Raw genomic sequence first — 19549 nt, 5'->3', positions numbered from 1 at the left:
CCTTCCTTCCTTCCTTCCTTCCTTCCTTCCACACAGTTCTGACTATACATTTTCCTCCCCTATTCAGGAAGCTACTGTGATTCTTATAGTTATATTCCTTCTCAGAAATCATACTATATCTATTTTGTATTTAACTTCATATGTTGATGGTGTCTATTTCTACTTAAGCTCCTTGATGGCAGGACAGGGACTGACCTTTTACACTTTTTTGTCCCCCAAATCTATCCTAATCTATCTCCTAGACATCTATGGACTAAACACAAGGTCCTATATTTACCCTTTATAGCCCTTACAATCTGTCTTCAGACTGTTTTTCCAAGCTCACTACTGATTGGTTTCATCATTCTGGGCTCGTGGCCACATCTCAAAGAGGGTGGAGTAAAGATGACAGAGAGGTAGAGTTATTGCCTTATCTTCCCCAACTACTTACAAAGTGTGCCAGACCAAATTCTGATGGAAAAAGTCAAGTCACAGTGACTCATTTTTCCAGCCTAGGGAAGGTTAGGAATCCCAGCAGATAGATCTGTGAACACTGGATCAGGGGCTGGCCATGAGTAGTGATGATAGCAGTGGAAGGGAACATCCTAGCACCTAGGGATAGTAAGGGCACCCTTGTGTTAACTAGTACAAGGAGCAGGAATAGGTGCCATCTGGTAATTTGGTTTCCCATTACTCAGTCACAGTCCTAGAAAAAGAAGGCACAGTCATTAGGGAGCAAGGGCCCTTCCAGTGTAAGGGGCAAGAACTACGGTTCTGTGACTCTGAGCCCAAAAGCAGAGTGGGGGGACTTAGTTCTTATCATTAGCAATGCACTGAACCCATAGACCAAAACCAAGTGAGAGTCACAAGTTCAGTCCCTCTGAACCTTCCAGCGAGCTATGACTGAGTCCAGCAGAACTCTACAAAAACTCAACCACATATAAGCCAGAAGATCCAAAGGTGGGTCATAAACTTGCAGACCAGGAGGATAGTGACCAAACCTCTCCTTGGGTCATATGATGTTGGAAGCACCTTGTAAAGACCCATATGAGCTATGAAAGCAGTGGAAGGATATAAAAGACAGAAGCTCAGGACAGACATAACCCCACTACCAGAGGTAAGCAGTACTCACCTTTAACAAAAAGTCTAAATAGAATGGGAAAATGAGCAAACAATGAAAAACCTGCCCACAAAAAGCCACTATAGTGATGGGAAAGCTCAAGATGCAAATTCAGAAGAAGCAATGACTTAAAAATATCTATAAACAAAGCTTCAAAGAAAAAAATGCAGATTAGATACAATCCTAGCAAGAATTCCTATAAACTGAAGGAAGTGATTTTTTTAAAAAGGAGTTAAAATTATTTGAAATCCAATAAACATTTATTAAGAACCTCCTATGTGCCAGGCAATTGGTTAAATGCTGAGGATTCAATTAATAAAAAGACAGTCCCTTCCCTCAAGGAGTTCACAACCTAAAGGGAGAGTTAACACACAAAAGGAGATAAGAAACAAGGATACGAGGGACACCAGGAGGTACCTGACATGGGGGCATTTTGTTCCATGGCATTGAAATCAGGCAGGGAAGCCAAAGCAGAGTGCAATGAGCAAAAGTTCAGTTTCTGCCCTCTACAAAGGAAGACATGGAGAGGAGTTTGACATGCCACCTTCCAGCTCTCCAAACAGAGGAGAGAGAAGGCTTTGGCAGGTGTAGTCAATCAAGGCTAGCGTTAGCAGCATAGTGGTGAATCTCAGAGTGATGAGCTTGTTGTCCCAGGAGGGTCATCATGCTTGGTGAAACTGAAACAAGGGAGAGCAGCAGATGCAAAGTGGGATGAACAAAAGTCCACTTTCTTCCCTCTATAAATTGTTGCAATGCATTTAGTACTCCTGTTTGATTTTGAAAACCAAAAAAGAGTGGTAGAGGAAAAATTGGGAAAAGAAATGAGAGAAACAAAAGAAAATCATGAAAAGGGAGTTAAAAGTTTGGTAGGAGAGGCACAAAAAATACTGAAGAAAATAACTCCTTAAAAATTAGAATTGTTCAAGTAGAAGCTAATGGTTCCATAAATGCATCAAGAAACAAGAGTCAAAAGACTGAAAAATATGTAAATATGAGAATACAGATTGAGGGAAAATTATTTAAGTTATTGGACTACCTGAAATCCCCAAACAAAAAAAAAGAGTCCAGATCTCATAGTTTAAGAAATTATAATGAAAATGATCCATGTAGCTTAGAACCAGAAGGCTAGGTAGAAATTGAAAAAAAAAATCCACTAATCACTTCCTGAAATACATATCTTTCGCTTCCATGCCTTTTCCAGGCTGCCCATCTCCTTGATGTTACTTTCTGTTCCACAAAACTGTGAGCTTGGGAAAGTTGTACCCTAGTTTAAAAATGTGAGACAACTAGGACTAAGAGCCATGTCCTTCATTGTTGTCACCACACCAGAGACATTGAGTGTGACTCACAGTTCATTCAAATTAATCCCTCTCCTGATATCTACTAAATCACACTGTTTGCTACACAAATACACACAGATATCAATTTGATTCCATGCATATTGAGTATCAAAGTCATCCCTGATCTGCCCTCAAGGAGCTTACATTTAAGTAGGGATAAACACAAGCAGGATGTAAATTTAAATACAAAATAGATACACTATTATTTCTGGAAAGGGAATTTGTAATCGTGGGAATCATAATAACCTTGTGGGAGATACCACCAGAAATGTGATTTGAAGTAAACCATGAGGTGCAGGGACCACAAATGAATCCCTGACACCAAACACAGCCAGCCTGTGAAAAGTTGTGGAGATGAACAACAGTCAAGGACATGGCTCTTAGTCTTAGTTGTCTCTCACATTTTAAAAGTAGGGTACAGCTTTCCCAAACCCGTAGTTTTATGTATCTTTCACTTTTTAAATGAAATGGTCACAAATAGCTGTTCACTTTAGGAGGAAGAGGAGCATCTAGAATAGGGCACCAATGAATGAATTTGAAAAGGTGATGCTGGGGTATGGCTGCCAAAGCCACAATAACCCAAAATCCAACCTGTTCTTGGTAGGAATCTCCACTATAACAAACCATCTAATCTTTACTTGAAGAACTCCAAAAAGGAGAGCCTATCAGCTTTCAAGGGATTCAATTCCACTTTTGGACAGCCTTAATTGCTAGAAAGAGAAGTATGGCAAACAGATTTGAGTGAGATATAGAACAATTGAGGAAAATCTTTATAATAAATTTCTTTGATAAAGATCTAATATCCAAGTTATGTGTGTAGCTTCAGATGTCATTAGGCTCAGGGGTTCTGAGGCACCTTTTTCCACTAAGAGGACCAAACTCTAGGTCCAAGTAGGGACTTGGGGTTAACCGTGGGGGAACTTGCTCACTAAAGAGAAAGTCTGGGTCTTTTTCATTGTCTCTGGCTCTTTAAACCTCCACTCAAGAGCCACAGGGGACATCACTTAACAGGCTTAGGCTTGGCTTATATTAGTGTCTTCTCCCCGCAAAAAACCACAGCGTCAGCCTGGTATGATAGTTATTTTTCTGATACCAAAGAAATGCTTAACACACACAAGATGAAGATTTAAAACTATAGTTTTAACCCTAACTCCTAAAATACTCTCCCAAGAGGTTAATACTTACCCAAGTTCAGGACTTGGTTTGTTGATCAAATGATTTGGATGAAAATGCCTTACTGGTCTAGCTTAAGATTGGGTGTAACTACACTAACCCCTTTTTCTTACCTTCTTTTCAGAATTTCCTTCAAAATCATTGACCTTTGGTACTTCCAGATGAATTTTGGAGTCGTTCTTGTCTTGTTCTATAAAGTAAGCCTTTGGTAGTTTGGTTGGTATGACATTTAGTCTGTACAGTGACTAAGGTCATATTGTCATGTTAATTATATTGGCATAGCCCAATTATGAACAATTCATTTTTCCTTAATTTCTTGAAATTTTTCTTTGTTTCTTTAAATGGTTCTTTTTTCTTCTTATATCTTTAGTTCTTATATCTTTAGATATCATATCTTTATATCGATATAAATATAGAATTATATCTAATATCTTTAGTGTTCATATGAGTCTGGCACATATCTTGAAAGGTTTCTCATATTTTTAAAAATATTCACTTTGAATGAACTTTTTCTATCTCTTCCTACTGTATTTTATTAGTTTTATATGGAAATGCTGATTAGTTTTGTAAGTTTAGCAAAAGGAACTTGTTATTTGAATGAAATGAATGTTGAATATTTTTATACTTGATTCTTTAGGGTCCTTTAAGTGAATATCATATTGCTCTTCAAATGGAGATCATTCCATTTCTGCTTGCAGATGGTTAGACATTCCATTTCTTTTTGTTGGTTTATTGGCCCAGTGAGTGTTCCTGGAATTAAACCAAATGAGGGGGTGATGATGGCTTTCATCTCTTGGCTCCTAATCTTATGCTAAGTCCCCTGGGAGCCTTTCTCTGCATTCCAGGTGAGGAAACTTTCAATTCATCTGAGTTGCCATCTTAAGGAAAATCCTTCTAATAGTGGTCCTTTTTCAAAATAATAGATGAGTGTTGTGTTTTATCAAAACATGTCATGCTCATTGCCTTTGTTATATCTATGGTCTGTTGTGTTTATAGTCTTCCTGCTGTGTTAAATATTCACACTTTCTAAGGGAAGGGACCTTTTGGCTCACTTGTTTTTCTATCATATCACTTAGCACAGTGCTTGGCATACAGTAAGTGCTGAAGAAATGCTTTTTTCATTCATTCATTCATTTGTTCATCGGTTCATTCATTCATTCATATTAGACCAGTCCTGCATTTGAGTTATCAATGTGTCAATAGGGTAGACTCTTTATACTAGATCTGCACATTTTGGTTCTCAAGACTGGTGCTGTTATAGTGTTGAGTGTAGTGAGGGTATTTTCTCCATTCCTTTCCCTCTTCAGTTTGAGTAACAGACATGGAGTTGGGGGAGAACAAGACAGAGGCCAGTGACTGGTAGAGTCTGAAGGAGAGGGAAGAAGGGTGAGGTATGTAGTCGGAGGCTGGTGACTGGGGCATAGGAAAAAGGCTCTGAAGATTTGTGCCTTGCTTTTGCCTGGAGAAACTGTTCAGATAAACAGGGGATCACCAGGGACTCGCACTCACCTTGGCTGAGGAAAGGGGGTAACAAGCTTTCACTCAGTGGTCACACAGTTGGGTTGTGCTAGGTCTCCCATTGACAGTAGGGAGATGGTATAGCTTGTGGGGGCACACTCCTTCTTGGTCTTCCCTTCCCCTGGGTCATCTACAACTCCTGCTGCATAAGTAAAAGCTAATCAAATTCACTCTCATTTTTGCCCTCTTTCTCTCCTGCTCTTTCCATCCTTCCCTTATTGAGAGAGGCCTTCCTCCTTCCCCTCAGCCACCCCCCTGCACCCCTGGCAATCCTCTCACTCTTGCCATGCTCCCATTTCTCCACCTCATTGGTCCTGGTAGGAGAATCAAAGTACTCCTTGCCTCAGATTCCCCACTTCCTAGACTTTCCCTTTGCTGACATCACTCAGCAGCCTCTCCTCCTTTGAGGTTCCCTTGATACAAATCAATTACTCCAACTGGATCCTGATAACCAGAGCTGCCCATCCTGCTCCCACCCCTAGCCAGTTTCTCTCCTTTCTCCATGTGTTCAGGACCTGAATCAAAGTCTTTTCCTCCACTTCTCCACTCCTCCTCCTGCTTAATGATGTTCCCTTAAACACCCCAATCCCTGCTCCCTGTGTCAGGGAAGGGGAAGGAGGGAGGGAGAGAATTTGGAACTAAAAAATTTCAAAAAAAAGCCAAATGTCAGAAATTGTTTTTACATTTAATTGGGGAAAATAAATGATTTAAATAAAAAGGAAATTGAATATTCCAGAGACAGTTCAAAATTTAAAACAAACCTAAACCCCAAACACAAGATCCTAATCTTTCAGCTCCTCAACATATTCACCTCCTCTGACCTATTGCTCCTCTCTGCCTCAGCTCCACACAGGAAGGATGATGCCCTTGAGTTCACCAACCTCCAGAGTTGATTCATTTCCATGATTAACAACTCTGAAATTCCTTGACCTGATCATAGCTCTTTTTAAAACAAATGTGTTGCCTTCCTCACTTAGAGTGTGTAAGTACTTTGAAAGCAAGCACTGTGTCTACTTTTCCATTTGTACACCCAGTGCTTGGAACTGAGTGAGCATTTAGTAAACACTTCCTCATTCCTTCATTTGGTCCATCATCTCTGCTCGATTTTTACTTTCCTTAAACCTTTAGCTCCCAGTCCTTTCCCAGGCCACCAACCTCACTCTAGTTGCTTCCTTGACCCCTTAGTGAACCAGTTCAACTACACACTATTTTCTCTTCCCAAATTACTTGCTTCCTTGTCCTATCATCCCTCATGCCTGGCCAAACTTTAACCCTGGGTCATTGCCACCATCTGCCTCCTCCATTCCCACCTGTGCACTGCCAAATGGAGTATTCAAATGCCCTCACCTGCCATACCCTTAGTTTGTCTCTTAACTTTACTGAGATAAGAGGTAGTTCACTGTGAACTCTCTCCTCTCCCCTTCTCTTCTCCCAATCTCCTCACACCATGGTCCAACTTCTTTCTTCTGTACCCTCCTTTCTGAGTCAACTCCATCTCCTTTCCATGTACCCTAGGTCCCATACCCTCCCATCCAATTCAGCATTTCACTCCATTATCACTACCACAGATTTTCATCTTTTTAAGTCTACTGGTCTCTTCCCCACTCCCTCTGCAACTTTCCCACAAGTCTCCTCACTCTGAAAAACACAATAAAGCCCACCGTCCTGTAAAGCTTTTGTCTTCCCTTTCTCAGTCAGATCCCTTGAGAATATTCACTATAAACTCCCTAAGAAAAACTTCCCAGGACCAGATGGATTCACAAGTGAATTCTACTAAACATTTAAGGAACAATTAATGTCAATATCATATTTGGAAAAATGGGTAAAGAAGTCTCACCAAATTCCTTTCTATGACACAAATATAGTTTTGGTACCTAAACCAGGGAGACCAAAAACAGAGAAAGAAACTATAAACCAATTTGTTTAATGAATGTTGATGCAAATTTTTAAAATAAAATGCCAGCAAGGAGATTACAGCAATGTATCACAAAGATCATGTGCTATGACCAGATGGGATTTATACCAGAAATGAAGAACTGATTCAACATTAAGAAGACTATCAGAAAAATTAACCATATCAATAATAAAAACAACAAACATCATATGATTGTATCTATCAATAGACTCAGACAAAGACTTTGACAAAATACAACACCTATTTCTATTAAAAATACTAGAGCCTTTCTTAAAATAGTAAGTACTATCTATCAAAAACCAAGAACAAGTGTTACCTGTAATGGGGATAAGCTACAAGCCTTCCCAATACAAGCAGGGGTGCTGCAGGAATACCCATTTTATCACCACTGTTACTCAATATTTTATTAGAAATGTTACCTGTTACAATAAGAGGAGAAAAAGAAATTGAAGGAATGAGAATATGAAATGAGAAAACAAAACTATCACTCTTTGCAGATGACAGGATGATATACTTAAAGAACCCTACAGAGTCAACTAAAATACTATTTGAAACAATTACCAACTTCAACAAAGTTGCAGAATATAAAAATAAATCCACAATACTGCCAATATATACTCCCAATAAAACTTATCAGCAAGAGATAGAAAGAGAAATTCCATTTGAAATAAATGTAAGTAATACAAATTACTTGGGAATCTACCTACCAAGACAAACCTAGGAAGTGTATGAACACAATTACAAAGCACTTTTCACAAATATAAAGACAAATCTAAACAATTGGAAAAATATCAGTTGCTTATGGGTGGGCTGAGCCAATATAATAAAAATGACAATTCTATCTAAATTAACTTACTTTTTCAGGGCCATACCAATCAAACTAGCAAAGAATTATTTTATAGATTTAGAAAAATAGCAACAAAATTCATCTGGAAAATCAAAAGGTCAAGAGTTCCAAGGGAATTAATGAAAAAAAAATGTGAAGGAAGGTGGCTTAGCCATTCTAGATTTCAAAATATATTACAAAGTGGTAATCATAAAAACAATCTGGTACTAGCTAAGAAAGAGAGTGGTGGATCAGTAGAATAGAGTAGATGCAGATATAGTAAATGACCATAGTAATTTGCTAACCCCAAAGATCCAAGATTTTGGGGTAAGAATTCAACATTTGGTGAAAATTGCTGGGAAAACTGGAAAGCTGTTGGACAGAAACTAGGCATAGATAGACATCTCACATTGTATACCAAGATACAGTCAAGATGAATAAAAACGAGAAAATGCTCAGTGTGCCTTCGCCTTCTCTATCATCAGTCTCTTCTAACTGTAATCCAAATATACTCTGACCTTGTCCTCCAAGGTCACTAGTGATCTCTTATTTGCTACATCTGGTGGTCTCTTCTCCATCCTCATCCTTCTTGACTTCTCTGCAGCATTTCATGCTCCATCATTCCATTTGATACTCTCATTTTCTGGTCTTCTGTGGCATTGCTCTCTCTTGGTCTTCCTTTTGCCTGTCTAACCACTCCTTTGCTGCCTTATCATGCTCCCAAACCATGGCCTTGTCTCATGGATCTATCCTGGGACTTCTCTTCTCTCTCTCCACATTCTCTTGAGGGTCTCAGTCAGGGGTTTTCTTCTTATCTATGCAAATTACTCACAGATCTATATATCTGGTCCTAATCAATTCCTTGAACTCGGGTCATGTATCACCAAATCCCTGATGAAATTAGATGTGCCATAGATATCTGAAAGTCAAAGTGTCCAAAACAGAACTTCCTATCCTTCCTACCCTTTCTCCTCTTCTCCCCTTCCCTATTTCTACCAACTTCTACTGCCACCTCATTGTCAGTCTCCTCAGGTAAGAAGAGGCACTAAGTATTCCTCTGTCTGTTCCCCTTGTGCCTTCCCTCTTCTTCTATGGGCTGCATTGCGTCCCTTGAGGGAAGACGGCAAAGAGCCAGGCTGGAGTCTTCCACATGTTCCAAAGCAACAACTTCCATCTGTGCCAACCCAGGGCAAATTCCATTGCTTTCTGATGAGCCAAACTTCCAAATGAGATATGGAGAACCTCAGGTTCAAAGAGAAGCCACTTCCCATTTGCTTTCAAGGCTTCCTTCTCCTGCTGCACTTGTCTGTCTTTTGAAGGAAGGAAAGAAAAGTTGGTGGGAAATGGGATTTCTCTCTCCTGCTGTGCAGGTCCCACTTCCATCACCTCCTGTGCCCTTTTTCTGCCTGATTTCCACTCTTTAGGTGAAAAAGGAGTGAAGCAGTGCCCTCCACGTGACCATGTGCCACCTGTCTCATACTGCACTTGCCTCCAATCTGATCTCTAACCTCCCTTGGAAAGAGAAATGGCATGTTCATCCAATGTTGACCATTCTCATACCTAGTCACACTCTTCAAATTCCAATGATCCTGAACCCTGTAGGTTGTCATCCAAGTTCCAGTCTCTACTGCTCGCCACCGAGTTCCTTATTCTCCTTCCCCTGGACCTTCCTAACCCAAAGTTCCAGTCAAACACCAGCCTTCCCTTCCACTGCACTCTCTGGAATGCTTGTTCCATTGGTGACAAACTTCCCTTCATCCCAGATCTATTCCTCTTCCCTTTACATACTGGCTCTTACTGAAATCTGGCTCTCCCCAGATGTCACATCTTTCTGGCCACTGTTTCCAGTACTAACTGCACCCTCACATGTTCTCCTCAGCTCACTGGTTGAGGAGAGGGAGTTGTAATATTCCTTGCTTTACATTGCCACTTCCATATTCTTCCTCTATGTCCATCACTCAGTAACCTCACCTTCATAGTTCATGGTATTTGTATTTACCACCCAATCAAAATCTTGACAGCTGTTATCTACAGATGCCCAGATCAGTCTCCTCCCTTCCCCAATGAATTTAGTACATGACTTGTAATATTTTCTCCTTTCCAACTCCTGCCTTCATACCAGGAGATTTTAACATATATGTTGACTCTCAAACACCCTAACCACTCAGTCTCTCAACCTGCACATTTCCCATTGATATTCAAAGATAGTCACAGCCTTGATTTTACCATCACCCACAAATGCACCACTTCTGTGTTCTGTGTTCAAGAATTGAATAAAGATAGGTAAGGAGAATAAATAAGTGTTCTGTGTTCAAGAATTCAAATATCTCCTCATCCACTCACAATTTACTAGCTTTGCTTGCCTTTTCCTCTCCCTTTCCTAACCAAATCCTACTGTTTGTCTGTACTGTGACCTCCAATTCTTTGACCTTTCAATTTCTCTCAAGCCATCTCTGTTCTACTAGTCATTCTCTCCTCTCTTCCACATCTGGATTTGGTGAACAGTTCAACTCTCCACTGTCCTCTACTCTTGAATTCCTAGCTCCATTTTCATTTTGATGATTATTTCTTGCCAAGCTTGTCTTGGATCACTCCACTGTTGACTGCCTTTACTCTTAAATGCATGCTACTGATCAAAGGTAGAAAAAGTCACAAAACCCTTTGGGGCCCACTACAAATTCATGTTACACCACCTCAATTGGGCCTCCTCTGCTCTTAGGCAATCCTTCTGTACCTCCTCATCAGTTTACTATCCCACTCTCCATAGTGATTCCAAATCTTTTTATTCCTTCCTCTCCACCTCCACTCCCACTCTCTTGGCTAAGAATTTTGCTTCATATTTTACAGAAAAAGTCAAGGCCATTAATCATGAGCTCCCTCTTCTTCTCTCGATCAGTCAATAAATATTTGCTAAGTATCTAATATGTGCCCTCAGGCACTGTGCTAAACACAGATCTATCTATTTCTCATCTAGTCATCATCATCACCATCATCTGTCTTTCTATGTACTCTCTATCCATTTATCAGATATCTCTCTCTCCGTAGAGTTTTATCTACCTCTTTACCTCTATATTGATCTAACAATCCACATATCATTTTTCTGTGCATTTATCTACCATCTATCTTTCATCTCTTTACATCAACAATTTATCTCTCTATATCTATCTCTAGCTAGTTATCTCTTTGTCTCTGTCTATACCTTGACCTCTATCTAGTTCTACTCATTTATCTTCTATTTTTCTGTCTATCAATCTATCATCTATCTATCTATTTATCTATCATCTGTCTATCTATCTATCTATCTACCTACCTATCTATCTATCTCCCTACCTATGTCTTTCCTAACTTCCTACTTACTTATTCTCCTTACCTATCTTTATACATGCATACCTATATATGTATACCTATCTTTATACATGTTTCTCTATGGCTAGGCTATAAGCCTTTCAAGTTCATGGACAGTTTCACTTTGGTCCTTGTATCACTAAACCTAAAACCGTGCCTAGTACCTACTAGACATTTAATCAACAAACATTTATTAAACACCTACAATATGCCAGGTGGTGCATTAGATCTTGATGATACAAATACAAGGAATGTCCTAGTCCTTACTCTCATTGAGACAACATGAATCTTTATGATGTCATCGGAAACGTGTGTGTGTGCATGTGCGCAAGCATGCACGCATGCATTTACGTGTAAACTTTAACATGGCAAGGCTGTTCTAAACCCAGAGGAGTTTGGGAGGGAGGACACTAATGGTTCCGGAGGAATCAGGAAAATCTTCACAGAACACATGATGCTTGAGCCACTTCTTGAAGAGAGGGCCAGAGTTGAGGGAGGGCATCCAGGCATGACCACAGCCTGAGCAAAGTCTTGGAGACAAGAGCACTACAGGGAAGGGACAGAGAGGTGTCAGCTTGGCTAAACCATAAAGGGCAGTTGATTGAATATGTGGGTGTCCCTACTTTGTTTTCTGCTTCCTTTAACTAAAACCTTTTTGTGACATGAACTACGTCCTAGTAGATGAGGAGTTGTTAAAATGAGATTTGTCGACAAACTCTGGGTCACGGCTGAACTGTTGAGCAGCATGAGCTACGTTTGTGGAAACCTGGAGCCTGGGGAAACTTGCCTCAAAATGGTCTTCTCAGATCTACAAGTGTCCCTGCAGGATGGTCCCAGGGGATGGCCAGTCAGACATCTGACCCCATCTGAAGATTGGCCAAAGGAGGCCCCCACGTTCATGAGACAGAGCCTTCAACAAAGAACTAGCACAACAGAGATGGAGCCTAGTATTGTCCAAAGAACGTTTGCTGTACGGTCAGAGGAAATGTGTTCAGATCCCAGCTCTGCTCCTGATCACTTGTGAGGCCTTGCATAAGTCATGTCCCCCCACTCTGGGCCTGTTTCCTCACCTGAAAAAGCTAAAATTTGAACAAGGTGATCTCTGTGATCACTTTTGACCTCAAACCCATGATGGCACAATCTCTATACCCAGGAATTCCCACAGCAGCTAAGTGACTGACAGTGGCCTGGACTAGATGGTCAGCTCCAGAAATGACCTTCCTCACAGGCTGGGCTCCATCCCAGTGAGCAGACTGAAGGGGGCAATCTGGAGGGGTTGATCTATCCCAGATTCCTTTGGGCCCTTGGGTGGACTGGAGAAGTTCCAGGATGGACAAAATTGGTCTTGGTCTGTGCCTACTCCCCAGTTGCTAAAGTTGATACCAATAGTGAGGAAGGGTGAGAGGGTTGTGGTGACCCTGAATCATTCTTTGGAGAGTCTTCCACTGGCTTTTAACAGGGAGCATTGGACAAACTCCGAAACTCTGGAAACCAGCAGGCCTTATAAGGGAGCCCACGCTCACACTGCCATCAGGCTTAGATGGGAGTTGGTCACCAAACCCAACTTTTGTTCACCGAGGAGAATGTCTTCTGGGCCTAAACAGAGCTGAGTTTGGGAAGCAGGGGTGTGAACAGCTCAGGATGTCCCTCTCCATCCCATCCCAGAGGTGGTACTTTGGGAACAGGGTGTATAAACAATCCAGAAGGGCCTTCCCCCAGCAGAGGTGGTGCACTTGGGCAACAGGAGTGTGAGTAGTCTGGGATCTGTCCCACCCTGAACTGAGCTGGTGCTTGGGCAGCAGGGCATAAGCAATCCATGCCTGTCCCAGTGCCCATCTCAGATCCTCCCTGTTCTCAGTTCCACCATTGCTTGGTATTTCCAATTGATCTCTGCCCCACCATGTCCCCCAAACCACAGCTGGCATGTTTATGGAGTTTGAAAGTGTACCAAGACCTTTCCAAACCAGTTAGGGGCACCCCCATCCCAGGTGGCAATAATGCAGCTTTGCTCTTTGAAGTCACCCCCTACCAGTTTTCTCCCTTCTTTTCATCTTCCCAGTTTTCCCTCTTGTGCTCATGGATTTCCTTTTTGGTTGATGGTACTCAGGTCCTTTCCTTACATGGGACCTATTTCTCTAGGGTTCATTCTTTCCTCTGCTAAGTCTCAAGATGCTCATCACCACCATGTGTTCACTAACCATCATTACCCCTTCAGGAACATTAGGCAGACACTCTTATAGGGAAGGATTTGGGGAAAGTGTTGGGTGAGAGAAGGCTGGCACAAATCCCTGATTTTATATGTTGTTTTTGTTTAAACCCTGGTGGTTGACATCATACACCATGGATATTTGTATTGGAGTCCAGGCAGAGCCAACTGGCAGGGACTGGGGAAGGGGGAGGTTGAGATGGGGGGGTCCTTTAAGAGTCTTGGCAGTTTAGAACAAGGCCCCCTCCCTGGGCAAGGCAGGAGCATTCTGAGGGGGCTGTTGAGGGTGTCAGTTGGAAAGGGGTGATACAAGGGAGAGGACTGAAGGAGAGTCAGAGAGGATGGGGAGACAGGTCTGGGCTGGGAGCAAAGTGTAACTAAGATGTAGAGCTCAATACTTGGCCTTCTTGCTAGAACATTAAAGCAAGGTGTAGACCAGCCCCAGCAAAGAGCCTCCACAATTGGAGAGGTCCCTACCTCCATCATCACTATAGCAATTAGGGACTGATTTGACTGGGAATGCCATTGCTATAAAAGGTTATGATAGCCCACTCATGCTCATTGAGGTCCTTCCTTTGGGTGTGAACTGGCCTTTGCACTTCTTTTCTATCCCCTTCCATTCAAGGACTCTTACATGCATGCTTTTTATGGGCCCTTCCAACTCTAAATCTGTGCTCCTATGACTGTTTTTTCTGCACTAAGACTTCCAGAAGAGAAAGATGATAACCAAGCTTCGGCCCAGGCCCTCATCATCAGAGGGTGTTTGGACCACAGAAAAGGAATGAATTTTAGGACCAGGGAGAGTGGAGGACAAGGTGGTAGAGGGATGCTGGGCTCCTTTTCCCAACCTGAAGGACAGACAGAAGTGACAGAGCCTGACTCATAAGTTGGCATTTAATAAATGCTTGTTGAATTGTATGGCCAGCTAGGAAGGGCTCTAGTTAGCCCTGCGCATACCCTGTGAACCAGAACTGTCTTGCATGGGCGAAACATGGCCCAGAGTGAGAAGGATGGAAAGCTTTGGGCTTATCAGCCCACTGTCCATAGGTGTATAGGTCTCTAAGGAAGGTCTTTCCTTGAGCTGATGGTATGGACCCTAGAGTGGGTCATTTTCTCTGCAGTTAGGTGGGATGTCATGCTCTCAGCCTATTCTCGAAATCTGAGGGAGAGTCCCATAAACCTTGAATTCCTGGACTCCTAGTTTTATTCAGCCATGCCAAAGCTGCTGGCTTGCTTTGGCTGATATTCTCCAGCTTTCATGACCTCTCCATGGCCTGCAGGTGACCCTGGGTTCTTTCTGGCTTTGCCAGTGGAGCCATAGAGCTTAAGCAGGTCCTACCAGGCTTGAAAGGCTTCAAGTACAGGCCCCGTGGTGGACTGGGTGTTTCCTGTCCGAGGCCCAGCCTAGCTAAGTGCAGAGGGACTCATCACCAAAGATCTAGCCATCAGGCAGCCAAGGCATTAGCAAAGGCTACTCAAGAAGACAGGGTGGGCATAGATCAGCATTGACCCCACCCCCACCACCTTGACCCTGCATGGAGGGGAAGCCATTGGCCATCATCCATTCCATAGAAGTTGGCTCTCTAAAGACTGCCACTGCATTGATACCATGTCACCCAAGTCCATAGTCCTTCAAGGAATAACTCTGTGTCAGATCTTATATACAACCTGTGGCCTTCCCCTATTTTAAGGAGGACCATCTTCCAAACTTTCTAAAAAACCCAGTGGAACTGTACATGAAAATTGGGAAAGCAGAGGCAGCTGGGGTGGGGGGAGTCTTAAAGTCCTAGGGTGAGAACTCCAGGAATTGAGGCTCCTGTGTCTTTAGACAGGGCAATTTATATGCCCTAGGGAGTTACAATCAAAGCCTCCATATTCCATTATGCTATGGCAGGCAAGGATAACCTAGGGAAACAGGGAGAAAATGATGCCTGTTTTCCTCTCCTTAAATTGATGACCAGAAGACCCAGTGGTATCAGATATGGGCTCTGGGCAAGGGAGACGAAGCTACAGCTAAGAAAAGCCCTGGCTGTCCCTGCCCTCTCATCTCCTCTCTTCCCTGAAGCTCTGTCCTCCCTGGTTCAGACTATGGGCTCCTGGACAGCCACGAGAGAGAAGGCCAAACCGACCCACCAGACAGTGAAGTTGTACTGAGCAGCCTAGCAGGAGGAGCTCTCCTACCCCCGCTGCTTGCACACACAGATGAATGGACAGACACTGAGAGATTCTGAGACTTCTTCCTAGTGCAGAGAAGTCCAGACTCCCATCCCTTCCCCATCGAAGGGCCCAAGCAGACCCACTTGATGGGACGGGTCAAATGTATCTTTATTAGTGAAGTTGTTTGCAAGGCCTAAGACACAGGAGAAGGAAAGGGTGGGGGCACAGTGTTTCCAAAGGTCCCATGCAAGAGATAGGGGAAACAGGCTAACAGAACTCAGCTTCTGGAAGGCTTTTAGCTACTCCGTTCAAATTCATCAATTTTCAGGGAACACATGGTCTGTCCTAGCACTAGCATCATTTGTGGAATTTTGGAGAAGATGTAGTCACTTCATAGCTTCCAAAGAACTCAAGGGAAATGTCAGTTTTATGACAAAAACAAAGTAGTCATCTAATTGGTCTTAACATTTACCCAGAACTGGGCTAACATTTGGTCCTTGGGAATGGGAAAAAGACCAGTTGTCAGTGCAAAGGCCTGAGCTGAAGCCAGCCTCCTCCTAAGTCTGGGCCCCTGGAGGGGAATAGGTAAGGACTCCATGGTGCTTGTGGCAGTATGGGCAGGAGAGGTCCTGGCCAGGGACAAAAGGGTAGCGAGTGGTGGGCAGCAGACAGAGGCCCCATTAGCCCTGATGATTGCAGCCCAAGTAAAAACAGAGCAGGGATCGAGAGATGGTCAGAAGTCCCTCTTGCTCCAACTGGCAGTGGGCGAGCTTAGAAAACAGGGTATGGTCAGGCTCCCAACCCAGGGGCTGGACACGTCCTCTGAGGGGGGTGGATTGCTGATGGGTAAAGAGTGTTTCAGTTTTGTCTTTGTGTCTCTGTGCTCAGCCCGGGGTCTAGCCCATGGCAGATGCTTGGTCAATGCTGAAGGGAATGGAAGGGCATTGGACAAGTGCCATTTTTACCATTTGGAACCCTGCCCTGTCTATGCCTGATGAGGGTTCTAGAGCTCTTGCCTCCACTTTCTCCTTTGGAGGAGGCTGGGCACGAGAGGAAGGTGGGCAGCAACTGGAGCCTGTGGGTCTTGGAATGCTGCCACTCCACTGCTATGGGCAGGCAGTGCCAACTCTCCTGAGCCTGCCTTCTCTTGGGGTGGTGTCTTACAAGGGGACCCAGACTGCTCAGAAAGGAAGACCTACTGGGGGGACAGTGGAGGCAAAGTAGGGCCCTTTTCAGAAATTTAGTAGGTGACCAATAAGAGCCAGTGCTGAGGGCCAGGAAGGGGCCCCCCTAGGACAGAGATGTGATATTGGACCGTCCTCCCGGAGGGGCAATGATCTTCTGGGCTGGCCTCCTGGCGATGTGGTCATCAGCTTGAGATCCTGGCAGGGAAAGACAACAGGAAGCTGGAACTTTCTCATAGGTTCCAAACTCCCAGGGAGAGATTTGGGTTGTGGCCTGAGTAGTAAATATCTATGGCTCTGTGCCAATGGCCTCACCAAGGCCACAGGACCAGGTGACCCTGTCCATGTCCAACTCCTGTGGGCTCCCAGGCTCAGATTTCTACCCACCATCTCTAAGGTTCTAGGATGCTGTAGGTGAAGGGAGAAGGAATTTAGATCCACTGGGACCTGTCTGACCAGAGTGACCTGGCCCTTCAAGGCTTAACTCAACACTCTGCCCATGGCACCACCCTCACTACTGTCAGCCAGCAGTGGCATTGTTGACTCCCCAGGGCCCCAGGGCTGTCTCCTTTCCCAGTCCCCAGGTACTTACCAGACAAACTAAATCCAGATTGGTGCAGATTGCGGATGGGTGGGACTGTGATTTTGCCAGGGCAGGAGGAGATTCTGGAGGCTGGTGTCGGGGCTGCTGACTTGGCTGTCACGATCCCATCATGGACTGGTCCATCATAGAGCCCCCTTGGCACACCATGAATCTCAGCCAGCTAGTGGTGGGCAGGGAGGAGCAGAAGAGAAAGGGAAAAGGACAGAGAGAATGTAAGAGCTCTCCCTGGGCTAGGAGAGCACCAGGACACACAGTCCCTTGTCCTCTTCAGTTTGGAGCCCCTGAGATGAGCAGCATGCAGAATGGGCTCCAATACTACCTTTCCTGGAATGAGCATGTTGGGGGTGCCTACAGCCTCTGACAGGTGCATAGATCCATTGAGCATGGCTGGCAGCTCTATGATGAACTCATCTGGGCACTTGAGCCCTGTATTATAAGGATCTGGGACCTCATGACAGCCACTGGCAGACTCTGCCAGGAGACAGGATCCAGGAGGGGAAAACATCCCCCAAATGCCAGTAGCAGCTGTGGTCGAGGACCCCCCTGTGGCCCACTCCACCTCTGTGCTCCACTCCCTGGAAGAAGCTGGGTTGGGGGTTCCCCAAACATCAGTTTGGCCCGAATTGATCATAATCAATGGAATAAAACCCAAACCAATGTTAAAAGAGAATGATCCAGCCACTTGGTCCTGTTCCTTCTTCTTCTGAAGCCAAGGGACAGATCGGGACTTGTCTGAGCTCACCCCACTAGGGTGGGGGTAGGGGGTGGGGAGGTGGGCTAGATCTGCTAATTCCCAAGCCAGACTTTTAGCCCTGCTGTGCCAGCTTCCCACCTGAGACCCAGAGATCTGCCATGAGTGATTTCTCCTCATAAGAGAGGGGGGCATCCTCCCATTGACTCAATTGGTGTGAAGCCTAAGCCATTCCTTAGGAGATAGAGTTATGATCTGATTAGAGGATGGGCTCTGGGGAGAACAGCTAAAATGTTCCCCCAGCCACCCTTTCCTGACCCTGGGAAGGGAGCCTGTTCTTGATGATGGGTTGGTCTCTGCCCTCCTGGTCCTTGGTCATTCCATGCTGGATCTTTCCTGACCCTGCTGGGTTCCTGGGGCCTGCACTGGCCGAGGCTGCTTAGAGCTGGGCAGGCAGGTCCAGGTGCCTCTCACACATCCATGTCCAGGCCTGATGCTGTGTCCAGCATCACATGGGCATTAATCACAGCTAGGTCCTGCCACCCCCTCCCCCTGGCCCTGTTGGCTCTCAAAGGACTTGGACTCTGGCCTTGCAGATTGCCTCTGATCTAGACTGGGTGTCCCTTCTGTATCATGAGTCTGTCCTGTCACTGGGCTGACATACCCTCTCTTCACAAAGAGAACACAGAGAATACTGTTCTCAAGTGATAGAAAATTGGATGCCTCTGCTATCCTCTCATAATGGGACTCAGACCTGAGAGGAATTGACTGGGGACTGTGATTTCCTGGACACCAGGAGGGCATCGATTTCCCATGGCCACGTCCCAAACTTGATGGTCTCTCATCCCTGAAGGTTGTGAGACAATTGATTCCCTACACAAGCTAAAGGATCTTTGAAGAGACAGGCAAAAACTTGTCAAAGCAGGGACTGGGCGGGGGGGTCAAACCTAGAGCTAAAGGAGAATCACAAGTGCAGGTTCAGACCCAGGCCCAAGGCAGACCTCATCCTCCAGGTGACGAGGGAATGGCAAGGAAGGTTTTCCTTACATCAAGCCTAAAATTGTCCAACCTCCATCCTTTGCTCTTTGTTCTGCAAATACCATTGGGAGAGCTGTCCCCAGGCTGGGATGTTCCATAATATCTAGCCTGATGAGTCAGTTAAGCCAGGCTTTCTTGGCTGAGGAGGGGGGGGGCGGGCAGGGCATGAGGGTCCAGCTGTGACTCTGGCAGCTGGGATGTGGGAGGAGAACAAAGTGTTATTTGGTCTAGGTCACCAACTGGCTAAGGAAGGAAGAGGTCCAGAGGGAGGGGGCATGCCCACAACCAGCACAGAATTCCTTCTGGCCAGCTGGGCTAGTTCTCATGATGCCAATGTGCGCAAGGTTTCCAGAAGGGGTGGTGAGAGCTCATTTCAGAGGGTTGTGGCCCAGTGCTGGTGGCCTCAGGCAGGTAGCCATGGAATCACAGATGCTTAGAGCACTCCCAGCGATG

At 44.5% G+C, this 19549-nt stretch overlaps 1 protein-coding gene across 2 annotated transcripts in view; it reads right to left on the bottom strand.

The window, feature by feature from the left end:
* Positions 1 to 13492: 13492 nt before the first annotated feature.
* The window catches only part of DPYSL4 (dihydropyrimidinase like 4), an 82076-nt gene continuing 76019 nt past the window's right edge, over positions 13493 to 19549 (bottom strand). Inside the window, exons 13-14 of one of the 2 annotated variants that reach the window (XM_072629110.1) lie at positions 17356 to 17527; positions 13493 to 16961 (exon numbers count right to left, since the gene is read on the bottom strand). In XM_072629110.1, the coding sequence (XP_072485211.1) occupies positions 16870 to 16961; positions 17356 to 17527 (264 nt within the window). In that variant the 3' untranslated portion in view covers positions 13493 to 16869. Of the gene's footprint in view, positions 16962 to 17247; positions 17528 to 19549 lie in introns of those variants that run through there. The other variant, XM_072629111.1, reaches the window with a different exon arrangement.

This window comes from Notamacropus eugenii, chromosome 1, assembly GCF_028372415.1.
Source record: "Notamacropus eugenii isolate mMacEug1 chromosome 1, mMacEug1.pri_v2, whole genome shotgun sequence".
NCBI classification, from domain to species: domain Eukaryota; kingdom Metazoa; phylum Chordata; class Mammalia; order Diprotodontia; family Macropodidae; genus Notamacropus; species Notamacropus eugenii.
The sequence above is the reverse complement of the archived record's forward strand: the minus strand, read 5'-3'. Positions and strand labels throughout refer to the sequence as shown.